This window comes from Grus americana, chromosome 1 (assembly GCF_028858705.1).
Source record: "Grus americana isolate bGruAme1 chromosome 1, bGruAme1.mat, whole genome shotgun sequence".
NCBI classification, from domain to species: domain Eukaryota; kingdom Metazoa; phylum Chordata; class Aves; order Gruiformes; family Gruidae; genus Grus; species Grus americana.
Genome location: NC_072852.1, coordinates 192,230,030 through 192,243,441, shown reverse-complemented (window position 1 = coordinate 192,243,441; position 13,412 = coordinate 192,230,030). Strand labels below are relative to the sequence as shown.

The 13,412-nt window shown below is 40.9% G+C and overlaps 2 protein-coding genes across 10 annotated transcripts in view; one reads left to right on the top strand and one right to left on the bottom strand.

Moving 5' to 3' along the window:
• The first annotated feature begins 57 nt into the window (after window positions 1–57).
• Window positions 58–11,748, top strand: EXOSC8 (exosome component 8). Its single transcript, XM_054813626.1, has 11 exons — window positions 58–183; window positions 2,202–2,238; window positions 3,305–3,368; window positions 4,984–5,057; window positions 5,622–5,667; window positions 6,711–6,816; window positions 6,905–6,950; window positions 7,195–7,291; window positions 8,167–8,287; window positions 10,935–11,041; window positions 11,536–11,748. The coding sequence occupies exons 1-11, from the start codon at window positions 167–169 to the stop codon at window positions 11,649–11,651; spliced, it is 831 nt and encodes a 276-aa protein (XP_054669601.1). The 5' UTR covers window positions 58–166; the 3' UTR covers window positions 11,652–11,748.
• The window catches only part of SUPT20H (SPT20 homolog, SAGA complex component), a 35,815-nt gene continuing 34,079 nt past the window's right edge, over window positions 11,677–13,412 (bottom strand). For 5 of the 9 annotated variants that reach the window (XM_054813617.1, XM_054813618.1, XM_054813615.1 and 2 more), the window contains exon 23: window positions 11,677–13,196. In XM_054813617.1, the coding sequence (XP_054669592.1) occupies window positions 13,039–13,196 (158 nt within the window). In that variant the 3' untranslated portion in view covers window positions 11,677–13,038. The remainder of the gene's footprint in view (window positions 13,197–13,412) is intronic. The other 4 variants (XM_054813624.1, XM_054813622.1, XM_054813619.1 and 1 more) reach the window with 2 other exon arrangements.

Here is a 13,412-nt window from a genome sequence, read left to right as displayed (position 1 = left end):
CGGCGAGTGGCGCTGGAAGCCGCCCGCGCCTCCCGGCGGCAGGGGCCCGCCAGCGCCGCCGCCTCTATTGCCGCCGCTGTAGCCACCGCCGCCAGGCCGTCAGCAAAGGCTTCCGGCCGGCCGGGTCACAAGGCGGCAGCACATCCGGGACGGCAGCGGCGCCGCCATGGCGACGGCTTTCAAGTAAGCGATGGGTCTGGTGGCCGTTGTGCCCCGTTTGCGCGGCGCTGGGGTGTCCCGCCCGCTCCTCGTTCGCCGTGGCGGACGGACGCCCCTCTGCCCGCTCCTGAGGGCCGAGGCAGCGCCTCCGCGGGGCCCGTTGGGGCCTTTACCCCGTTACCGCCGTGGCCCTGCGCCGCCCCCAGCAGCGTGCGCCTGGAGAGGAGAGGGCCCGGTTGGTTCTCTTTAACTGTTACCATTTTCTTTACGATGCTGTTTCCCGCTGCCGTGTAATCTGCACGGCAGAGTCGGCAGCCGCCCATTCCAACGCCCGGTTTGCGGTAGGCGCCGGCGCTGGCTGGGGTAACCCCGCGTTACCAGCGCAGGAGAGCCCCGGCGGCGCTGGGTCGCGGGTGGGTGTCGGGAACTCCCCGTGGAGCTGCCCGCTGGACACCCAGCGCAGGGCACCTCACGGCCATGGCGCTGGGCACTGAGGGTACCGGCACAGGAAAGCTGTGGGCAGGCGAAGGCACGTCCAGCGGGGAGCTGCCAGGGTGCTGAGGGGGCTGGGTTTGTTCAGCCTTGAAAAGGCATGGCTAAGTGCAGAGATCTCTAGGGCTTTGAGCCACCTAATAGGGTGAGGTGTGGAAAAGAGGTGGACCTTGGATACAGGTTGAAACATGATTCTGAATAGATACTGGGGGGGTGTGGCCGGGGGGGTTATAGGGAAGGTGGTCAAGCAGGGAGGCTGTTCTATCTCTGTCCGAGGAGACAGTCAGTGCAGTTGGACAAGGCCCTGAGCGATATATCTGCTCTGTGTGGACCTGGTTTGGGTCAGAGGTTGGACCCAGCACCCTCCAGAGGCCTCGCCAGCCTGAACTGTCCCGTGGTTCCTGGGCATTAGAAGTGGAGGAGGGCAGCCTTCTCTGTCGAAGGGAAGAGGTACAGGCAGAACTAGTTTAATGAAGCATTACATGGAGCTTAGAACAGTAGGGAATTTCTGCTCCTTTTAGAATCGTAGGATGGTTTGGGTTGGAAGGGACCTTCAAAGAGCATTTAGTTCCAACCCTCCTGCCCTGGGCAGGGACACCTTTTGCTTGATCAGGGTGCTCAAAGCACCATCCAGCCTGACCTTGAACACTTCCACTGATGGGGCATCCACAGCTTCTCTGGGAAACCTGTTCCAGTTGTCCTTGCTTCTTCCAGATGTACAGCTTAAACATGTGAAACAAGGTTTAGCAAGTGCTCTTACATGATTTAAAAGAGAACAGGCCGTTTGTTGGGGTCAAAAACCAGTATTACAGGACCAACATATGGGGAATCAATAGGGTTCATGTTTGCCATCGTGAGTTGTGATACATCTGTATGTTAGTTTGCGTTTGGAAAACTTGCCTTTTCCATTTATCCTTTTTTTCCCTAGAAATACTTATCTTAACAAAACTGAGAAGGCTTTGTTCAAATATTAACGACACTTTTATGAGTATCTTTTACTTTAATGTTCTGTGCTTAAAAGACTAATACACAAATGCTGTTAGTAGTATATAATTAACAATAAGCATTACCTATTTCTCAACTGAAGCACTGCATGAAGCATATTTCTTAATTTTACATTTTCTTAAAGAATCTAAGAAAACTTGTAACATTTCAAGACTGTAAAATTGTTTTAAATCATTTTGTACATCTGGATGCAGTCCTTGAACTAACAAATAATTCAGACACTGTAATAAAATTACCCTTTCTGCATTTCTTCAGAAACATTCTACAGCCTTGTCTCAATAAACGCTCCTTTTGAATTAAAACTAATAGTCAAGGTTATTGAGGTGAAAGCTAATAGTTTTTTATTAGATGTATGGGCAGGCAGGTTCCTTGTAAAGAAGAAGCATTTTGGAAGTGAATGTAGGAAAACATCTTTTTCTTAGCTTTACCGATCATCTTGATTGTCAAATGATTTGTTGTTGCAGGTTCATGCTTGCTTATCTTTTTTTTCTGTCTCTTACTTACTTGGGAGCTTGCATGTGAACTTCTCTTTCTATTTGTTTTAGAACGGTGGAACCCTTGGAATATTACAGAAGATTTTTGGTGAGTAAAACATGATATGCATGTATAAATTGCTTGTAATCAATATTTTCTTGCTTGCTTCTGCTTTTCTAATTTGTCTGTATGGAAACCTGAAACTATAAGGGGAAAACAAAAAACTCCCTGAGCAGGGGAAAAATGGTCATACACTTCAGAACGTGTTTTTCCATCTGTCTGTGGCATTGGCTGCAGCAGGTTATGTCACTGTTCAACGTGATGGGTAAACACTTCTGCTGGCCTTGGAACCAAGGTGGTTCCACCTTTGACCAAAGTGGTGATGCAGGTTTGTGTCCAGTACAAAATTATGTCAGACCATGCTTTTAGATGCTACTGAAATTAAATAATAGAGAATATCACTGCTAACTATGCTTACCGTAACTGTGAAGGTGTGACTTTTTGGTATATTGAATTAGTCTATCCATTACTAAGGTAGTATTGACTTAGAAATGGGTCCAGTATTTTTTGGTCCAGTCAGTTTTGGTTCTCATAATTGAGCCAAAGGTCTTTGCTTTTGAGAAGCTTGAAATTGTGATGCATAATAATTCAGATCTAACATGATGGTCAATTGGTGCAATTTCTAACTTAAGGTTCACGTATGGTACAGCTTCTGACTGATGGTATTTGAATGTTGGGGTTTTTTTGTGGGGATTTTGGTTTTTTCCCCTTTAGTTCACTCTGACATTAATTTTAAGAGCTCCACTAGGTGGGGGTGGGGGAGAGGCATTGCCTACAAAATCTAAACAATGCAGACAGATAGGAGCTCTCATTTTAAGGTATCAGTGAGTGTTCATCCTTGGGTGATACTCTGAATCTAGCCTGTAGTACTTTCTCTTGAGACAATCAATCTATTACACTTATTTTCTAAATAAATTATAATAAATAATTGTGCACTTACAATCACAAACTGTTTATTCAGCTGGCCAGAATGTGATAGAGTTTTCCATAGCATTTTTGTAACTGCATATTTCCACTAAAACGAAGACAAAACTATGATCTCATATAGCATAAATATTGGTGTGTTATTTGCTAAAATATGTTTTCTAATTTGAACTTTCTACTTTTTGTTTAGAAAGAGAACTGTCGACCTGACGGAAGGGAGTTAGGTGAATTCCGGGCAACTACTGTCAACATAGGCAAGTACTTATTTGGAATAATAATAATGGGGGAGGTATTATTAATCTCAGATTAGTGACTCTAATTACTTGCTAATCAGTTTTCTTGGTGATTCCATTTTGAAACAAGAAAGAGGAAGGATTTTTATTTATAGTTTCAATAAGCATTAAAGAGAATTAATGGTACAGTAATATATTTGAGCATTGTTATACAGTTCTGCTCCTGGCAGTCTGCTGAAGGCAGTGTCTAGACACGTACCGACCAGTGCAAAATTGATGCCATAGCATCTTGAAAGAGTCAGTGACTCCTGGCTTCTGCTTTGTTCTAAGCTTGATGAGCAGCTGTCTCAAGCAGAGGCAAGATACCTCTTATGCAGTGAGCAGCAGCACCTTACCTGCCTTTCTTACACCTTGTAATTTCTAAAAGTAAAATACCACTGTGGAATAGTTGCTGATTATTGCTCAAACTTGACACTGCAGGTCTCTTCTGTTGTACAACACTGCCTTCCATTAGGTCTCACTGTAAGTCAGCCAGAGGATGGGCTATGATTTCTGGTTTAAAAATTACATCAGGGGTCAATATTGGGTCCAGTCCTGCTGAACATTTTCATTAATGATCTGGATGGTGGGGCAAGGTGTACCCTCAGCAAGTTTGCAGATGACACCAAACTGGGAGAATGGCTGATATGCTAGAGGGTTGTGCTGCCATCCAGAGGGGCCTCAACATGGGCTGACAGGAACCTCATGAAATTCTACAAGGAGAAGCACAAAGTCTTGCACCAGGGGAGGAACAACACCAGACACCAGTATATGCTGGGGGCCACCCAGCTGGAAAGCAGCTAGACGGAAAAGGACCTGGGAGTCCTGGTGGACACCAAGTTGAACATGAACCAGCAATGTGCCTCTGCTGCAAAGAAGGTCAATGTTATACTCAGCTGCGTTAGACAAAGTATTGCCAGCAGGTTGAGGGAGGTGATTCTTCCCTTCTATTTGACACTGGTGAGGCCACACCTGGAGCACTGTGTCCAGTTCTGGGCTCGCCAGTGTAAGAGAGACATGGACATACTGGAGAGAGTTCAATGAAGGGCCACAAAGATGGTGAAGGGACTGGAGCATCTCTCCTGTGAGGAAAGGCTGAGAGAGCTGGGACTGTTCAGCCTGGAGAAGAGGAGGCTTGGGGGCATCTTATCAATTTATATAAATATCTCAACAAGACAGAGCCAGACTCTTCTCAGTGGTGCCCTGTGGCAGAACATGAGGCAATGGGCACAAATGGAAACACAGGAGGCTGCCTCTGAACATGACGAAACACTTTCTTTACTGTGAGGGTGACCGAGCACTGAAATGCGTTGCTCAGAGACATTGTGGAGTCTCCATCCTTGGAGGTATTCAAAAGCCATCTGGATACATCCTGGGAAACTGGCTCTAAGTGGCCCTGCTTGAGCAGGAGGGTTGGACCAGATGACTTACCTCCAGCGGTCCCTTCTAGCCTCAACCATTCTGTGTGATTCTGTCTGATTATTCCCACCCTGGATTCATTGAGACTTTGCTTAGCCTGTATTTAGTATAAAACGATGGAAAGTAAACCCTTTGAGTGGAAAAGTAGATTTTATTGAACAGCACTTTCTCTCTTCAGGTTCAATTACAACCGCAGATGGTTCTGCCCTGGTGAAGTTAGGAAATACTACGGTGATTTGTGGAATTAAAGCGGTATGGTTGGTTTTTGTTTTAACTTAGCTGTTAGCTGAACTTGTGCATTTGTGTTTGGAATGAATCTCCTGCAGAGTTACAATAATATGCCAGTCAGACACAATTAGAGTCTTTCACCTTAGTTACTTTCAGACATGAAAGTTAATACATAATTTAATTTTCTAATCCTACCTGTATAATCTGAGAACATGTATTTTTTGTGGTGTGTATTGGGAAAGATATATAAAAAAATAAAGTCTTTGTTATTTCTAGATAAAAGCTATGTAATTGAAGAGTTACTGACTATTGATCAGTAAGTGCATTGGTAATTAGTTGACTGGACTAGGAAGTGCATTGGAGCCTCAACTTTACTGCTGGCCTGCCATGAACTATGAGACAAATCACTTCACATTCCTGTATTGAGTTTTCCCACAGGAAAAATACAGACAGGGACTGATTCAGGATGGCTTTTGTAGATGTCACTGTAATGATAACTGGGAAGAAAATGACCATTCTTATATAGAACAGCTGGAAAATCTTTTTGTACAAAATTCAGCTCTTCATTTTTGTATTTTTTTTCTCCAGGAACTTGCTGCACCCGCAGTAGATTCTGCTAATAAGGGATATATTGGTAAGCTTTTCAGTATGGGTCTTACTCAGATCTTGTATTGCTTCAGCTAAAAGGCTGTAATGATGGGACAGATTTAGTGTGTTGTGAAGACTTCTTAGAAGAAGGAATTTGGGTAACATTGTATTACTTTCCTTAAAATCAGTTTCCAAATTTACATCTAGGAAGTGGTACTTGAGAAATTTTAGAATTCCCCCTGCTCTGCTTATGAGTTTTCCATGCAAAGCTACCTTCTTATTGCTGATTCCAGGTCAGGCTGAAAACAAATGTGGAGGAGGAGGAAGTATGTATGGTAAGAGGGGGAAGGTAGTTTGCCTATAAAAGATTGTGGCATGCAAGGTGGTGTAAAGGCACATTAACTTTTGTCTTGAAATCCCAGTAGGCAAAAAATGTAACTCTTGAAAACAGCGAAATAAACCCTGTTATTTTTCGGAGAACTGTAGAAGTCCCAAGGGTACTTCCTTACTGCTGTGAAACTATGGAGTTTCTTTTGAAATAAAATAATTCCGTGGAACTGAGAGCTTAGACTAAATCCTCTTTTTAATAAGGCATCTCCAAAGTATGTTTTTAGTGAACTTAATTATGCTTTTTTTTTCCCCCACAAATGTTTTTGCTTCAAGTCTAAAGCATCAGGTTTTAATGTTGATGAAAAACAGATAGCATACTGGTCAAGTCAGGCAGTGGGATGAAAATGCTGTTGTTTCTTGATCTATTTAAGAACGCTTAACACTTAAAGAAGAGTTTGTGTGGGGTCATGATATTCATAGCAGGGTTACAAACAGAAAATGGTAGTTAGGAGTATGTTCTTCTCCATGGAATACAGTGTTTCTGAGTACAGAGTACTACAAGTTCTTAAATACAAACTCATGCATAACTTTATTTTTGAGGGGAGAAGTAGGAAGGCTTGATTGAAAAATTTTTGGTCTTGCTTTTCATTTGAAGTACATAAAATGGTCTTAAGAGTGGGTATTGGCTTATTTCTGTTTTTGATATCTCATTGCCTGCTTTCATTAGTTTATGACTAATGAATGATTCTTGCTACCTAGTTCCAAATGTGGAACTGCCATCCCTCTGTTCAACGAGGTTTCGCTCTGGACCACCTGGTGAAGAGGCTCAAGCAGCAAGCCAGTTCATTGCAGATGTGATTGAAAAGTAAGAATCATCTTAATGCATTTAAAACACGAACAACTCTGCAAGACAATTTTCTTATTTCCTAGTTCACTCTCTTGTTTTATTTTAGTTCACAGATGATAGCGAAAGAAGATCTGTGTATTGCAAACGGCAAGGTAAGTTGTATCTCAAAATGAAGATGGACATACTAACAAGGTGACAGTGTTGAGATGTTAAATTTGGGGTTATAGGTTGTTTTGTTGTTGTTTTTTGCTTTTTAGCCTTCATAGTTTGGTTTACATCTGAAGTTTATCATCTAATCGTATGATAGAAATAAGTATCTTTGTTCATGTGCTCAGCATTTTCTTAGATATTGCACCATTTGCTTAATATCTCACGTGCACAAACCTTTTTTGATAGCTTGCCTGGGTGTTATACTGTGATATCATATGTCTGGACTATGACGGAAACATTTTGGATGCCAGTGCCTTTGCTTTGTTAGCAGCATTAAAAAATGGTAAGTCTTCTCTAGAGCAAGAGACACGCTCTGATTAGCGTTAGTTTGGAATCCTGATGAATAGGTAACTAGTTCACAATTCCTTAAGACTGCTTTTTTTCCCTGTCATTTGTATGCTAAATTACTAAAACACAAATAAAAAGTGGAAATGATGGCATGGATGCCATAGATGCGTTAACACTTGGGGAGTAGGATCTTTTTGTATAGGTATTATTGCTCTCTTGTAAGACTAACGGCTGTTCTGCCGTGCATTCTTCTGCGTCAGATCTGAATCTTTCAGCAGTGGTCACAAACAACTTTAATGTCTAGATCAGGCTCTTCCCTTGTTAATGTATTCTGCATAGGCAGATTAAATGTTTGGGTTGCGGGCTTTGCTTACTTGTTACAACAGAATATTCCTAGCTTATGCGTTAGAGTTGGAAAACACTGTATGTGTGTAGTGTATGGATTGATTATTACCAAGTATGTGGGTTACAATGCAAGTGTGAGATATGACTATATTCCTGTTTTTCATATGTCCAGTAGGCTTTTTTGGGGAAAAAATACATTTTGTTAAATATTACTCTAAAGGTATTGTAATTGTATGGGATTTTGGAAGCAGAAAATGCTTCTGTGTAAGAAAGAATGTTACCTTGAGGAGAAAAATTAAATACTTCCTTGATTGGGTAGTTCTAAGCTAAATATTTCAAATTCAAGGGTTTTTTTGTGTGCAGAACACCAGTAATGTAGCCAAAACTCTATTCTGATCTGTTTTCAGTGGCGTACCAATGTGGTAAAAGAACAGCTTAAATATTTCAGTAGTCTTGGACATAACTAGGCCTACTAAACCCAGCAATGTTTAATGTTATACCATTGTCATTTTTTCATCTCTTCAGTACAATTGCCATCAGTTACTATCAATGAAGAAACTGGTTTATCAGAAGTTAATTTAAAACAGAAGAATCCTTTGATTATCAGAAAGCATCCAGTTGCCACATCGTTTGCCATATTTGATGAGTAAGTTCATAACTGTTTTGTACTTAAGAAAACAACTGTATATTTGAAAGAAATGGTGAAAAACAGGATGCTATCAGTGACGTTTCTGCGCTTCTGCCACTGAAGAGCATGCAGTCTGAGGCAGTGTTGTTTCACTTGCTCTAAAATCCGAGGCCTCTCTTGTTGGACTGATCCGTAGTTCTGTGACATGAACGAGCATGCACAACAAAAGGAACTCTGTCCAACTTCTTCCTGTGACTTAAAGCAGAACTGGTTCCAACCTAAAAGATATGCTTAAAAGTAGGGGAATAGGTATTGTTCTATATTTTTGCAGTATCTTTGAGATGAAAGAATGTCACCAATTAATCTTTTAGAAGCCTAGTAAATGACTGAGAAAAAAGATGGTAGTTTTTTAACAGCTTCTACCAAGGATTTAGTCAACAAAGGAAGTAAGAAGGTCCAGTTAGAACAACCAAACCTGTGGATAACCGAAAACATAATTACCCAAGATAAAGTATGACCAGCACTCTTAAGTCATTGTTCGTGTAGGTAAAGAGTCTGATTATGAGAGTTCAAAATAACCGCATCTGATAACTTGACTCCTCATGTGAAATTGTTTATTGGTTCTTCATCAGTCCAAGTATGTTCAGTGCGTGTTCTGCTGCTGTTTGTAAGAAATGCAGTTATTTGTGGTGGTATCCATTTGAAAGTAGAAAATGACAAATAAGACGACACTCACTGTACTACAGATCTGGTTTGAGATTTAGGTATATTTAGAGAGGTCAGGGCTTTATGGCACATTTATCTGTGTTTACAGAAAATGACTAATAGGCCCTCTCATTGAAATATGAGATGGAGTAGGGGGAGTGCTAAACTCAAATGTTGACCAAGTGATTACCAAAATGAGTCAAATCAGAAAGTTATCAGTACTTGAGAGTGCTTCTGTTAATTGCTCTAATACCAGTTCTTGTGGGTCTGAAGTTTGATATAGACTTGAGAGTTTGGACAGACCGTTGTCAGTAGGATTTGCATGCAAATCACACATACTTGCCAATACACAGAAAAGGTCCCTTTGGAAAGGGAAGCTTTCAGTGACAGTCTGTTGGGCTTATTTCCCTTCACTGAAACCGACTGTTGCATCAAACAAGTTACTTAAGTCTCCCTTTGGCTCCAAAAACTAAGTGTATCGGGGGTGTGGGGGGTGTGTGTGCCTGTGTGTGCCTGTGTTGTGTGGTTTTTTGTTTTGGTTTTTTTCATTCTGGTTTATTAGTTTTTCTACAGCTGTTGACACAGCCGTCTAAATAATATGCTTTACATACTCTGGCTTCCAGAGACAGTTTTCTTCTGTGTAAAAGCCCTCCTTGAATAAATAAAACTTATGGGTTGCTGGTTAGTGTGGCCCCGGGCAAGGAAAGCTGGTGCAGAGCGCTGTGCAGCTCGGCAGCTGGCTCCTGTGGAGTTGACTTGTGCATTGAGTAAGGCTGACGCACTGTACTCTCCCAGCGTGCTGTTTCCCTTGTCACGCAAAGGGCCGATGCTGCATAGTGCATGTGGGTAGAATTAATAAAGCTGTATTGTTGAGTAGTGTAGCTAGGGACTAATATTTTCATTATGCTATTGCTCTTAACTGGCAATCTGAAACTATTCATGAAGGTTTATATTACCTAGAAGACCTTTTTTTTAATTATGCATGGCATACAAGTACAAATTGAAAAATTCTGTTAGCCTTCCATCTACTTTGTGTGATCAGCTCCTGTAGTCTCACTACTGACTTCCCCCAAAACTTGTCGTAAACATCACTTAGCATAGGTGTGCTCCAGCTGCTACAGTGAGACATCAATACTAAATTTTACTTCAACAGTGTAAACTCAGGCTTCAGGAAAATGTCAGCTGAACTCTTTCCTGTCGCAATACCTGCACTTCAGCCAAATGTTTGTAATTACTTGTAGTGAATTTTTATTATTTTTTAAAGAAAGTAAGGCTGAATGGTGGTTGTTCAATTTTTTTAAGTTCAAGTTTTTCTAGTTGTGCAAAGCTGCTTTTTTTTTTCCACTAGTTTGCTCTATTTTTAACTTATTAGATGGTTCAAACCCCAAAATATTTACTCTCTTTTAACGATCTGCAACAGGTGATGTACAACAGCTTATTTTGGCTGCCTTAAGGAACCCAGTAAATCCATTTTTTACCTATTCCCAGTTTTTTAACTATTCCCACCAGTCTGAGTGGAGTTAGAGCTGTCTTGGAACTACTCTGCTGACTTTGCCATTGGAAATGAATTTTGCCTTAAGGTCTCGTAGAGATTAATGCAGCCTACACCTAAAACCAACACCATTTTCTTTGTGTAACTATGAAGTTGTTGAAAATGACTGTGTATTGCAAGTGGCAGTTTAATGGCATTTTCTTGCAATACATGGGTGTCGCAAATCTATGAAACTGAGGCATAATTGTATTTTTAACAGGCATATACCCTTGAATATCTGGAATCTCCCACTTAATTTTTTTTTTTATATAGGTACATTTTAGTAAGAAAACAGCTAAGCCTGAGCACTAAATCCACCTACAAGTATTTTGTAGGATTACAGTAAAAAATTAATGTTCTGTGTACTTTGCAGTAATGTTAATGGAGCAACATATACTAAAGCGTCTGCCTATGTTTTTCTTTCACAAGCACATTACTCATTGTTGACCCAACTGCTGAAGAAGAAGACTTAGCAACTGGAACAGTAACTATCGTAACCGATGATGAAGACAGACTATGTTCTGTCCATAAACCAGGTACTTGCAAGTTTATTACGCAGGAACCTATGGCAGCAATAATCCTTTCTTGACCTAGATGTTATATACCTGCTTTTCTGTGTAAAATGTGAGTGCTTTATGGTAACAGACTGTCTGCTTGAGTACTTACTGAGTGACTGACTGACTTACTCTTGAAATTCATTTTGAAAAAGGTGGCATGACTGAAGTTGTAGGTCCCCATGATGGTTGTAGGTCCCTTCCAGCTGAAATAGTCTATTCTAAGTTCAAAAAGAAGCCACAGCTTGACCTACGTACAGCAAAGGACAGATTTTGAGCATGTCTCCTTGTTAGACCTCCAGTTTGTTCCTGTTTTCTTTGCCTGAGACTGGAGCTGGGGAAGCTGTATGCTCCCCAGGAGAAAGTTGTTGGTCATGAGAATTACTGCATTACTTAATACTCTCATTTGGAAACACAAATACAGATGCTTAACTGAAGTGTAAGTAGAAAATCAAATTGTTCCCTTTAATTTTTAGGTGGAAGTCCTCTCACAGGAGCCAAACTTCAGGACTGCATCACCAGAGCAATTACAAGACACAAAGAAGTAAAGAAGCTGATAGACAAAGTAATAAAAAGTATAAAACCCAAGTAAACAAAAGGAGAGATCTTTTTGAAAATGGATTTGTAAAAATTGTATTTGTTACAGTGTTCACAAACCTTTTATACTAAATAAACAAATACCAATACTACATTTACAAAGTTCATTTTTTCTAAAATGTTTTTCACCCTTATGCTATGTACAGTGCTGCTAAGTGGTAAAAAATAAAAGATAAAACATTCTGTTAAAAAATTAAGTGACTTAAGGAAACCAGACCCTAGCTGCTTTATAGATGAAATCTCTAAGTTCTGTAGAATTGGCTTCCAAAACCAGTTCATTTATTTCAGTGTAACATCAAAAGTTCATTTACCCACCAGTAATATAAAACACCAATTTGTTTTTAAGCTTTCTCCTTTTTAATCTGAAAAAAAAAAATACCCTCTGAATCAGTTTATTTAAGGGAGGGAAGGAAGCAAGTCTCAGGATTGTGGAGGGGCCGGCATGCCTCTTTTCCTTTTACTTTTTGAGTGGCTGCCTGAATGCTGTTGATGATGCAGGTGAGCTGCTTGCACTGCTGCTGCCGCCATAGCCATTTGATGCTGCAAGAATCGCAACTGCTGCCGTAGAGGAGAAGGGGGAGAAAAAGCTTATTAGCCTTGACTATAACGCGATGCTTCACATCGGGAAGAATGAGAGGAAGGTGTGTGTGTGGGGGTGGTGGAAATAAAAAGGAAAAAAAAATGAGGAAGCACCAGGCTGACAACAGGACTACACCATGGACTCGGGCAGTGAGGACAGTCAAGCAGCACCAGTGGCACAGAAGCCTGCTGAGGGCGCGTCTGACATTTTACACGTGCACTCGGACAGCTTTGTTGCTTTGCCCTCTCTCTGTTGCAGTAACTGCAGTAACTCAGCAACTTCAGTGAATGTTTAGGTTTCATCGTACGTTTTTAACAGAACACCCTTTCAGTGTATGCATTGTACATAGTTTCTGTATGTATCACAAAAGGGAGACTGTGTGCTAAAAAAATATTAAAATACTTTCATAAAGCACCTGAACAACAGAATGCTAAAGGAATGCTTTGCCAGAGCTTCATGTACTGACTGTAGCAGTGCTACATTTGAACTTGCAGGTGCTTATGTTCATGCTATTTTGAAATCTCTTAGCACCTGCAGAGCTTGCTTAGATACATATGTGCCACAAGCACTCCTTGAATGTTAGCAAATCGCGAAGGTGGATGGCTTAAATGAATAAAAATAAATTCAGTGCTCCATGCTGAGAGAACCACAGATTTCAAATCTTTCATGATACAGTTTGCCAAAATTCATGGTTTTTTTTCATTTGCAAGACCATACAGACATTAGTTTAAAAGAAAAAAAAGTCAAAGGGACAAGATTTTTGGTTTTGGAGCTGAGAACTGTATTTTAATTTTTTTTTTTTTTAAACACAGTCAGGGTGAAGTTGCTGGATTACTTGTATCTGTTGCTGCTGCTGCTGCAAGGCTTGTTGTTGCTGTTGTAAGGCAGAAGAGAGCTGGAGTCTCTGCTGAGGAAGGCTTTGCCCAGGTCTGTTCACGGCAGAGCCAAACTGAGACAACACTAAGGAAGGAGAAGGGGAAAGCAGGCAGGTCAAAGAGGTCGGGTTGAGTTTGTCAGGTTTGGGGAAGGAAGACATAGGGAGAGAGTGTAACAGAAAAGGGGGAATCAATAGAATTAGTTTTAGAGTCAAATTGGAAACGGTGCAGAATAAAGTATACATGATATACATACTCTGTTAGTTAGAACATAATTAGATTATGAAGTGCTTGTGGAGAC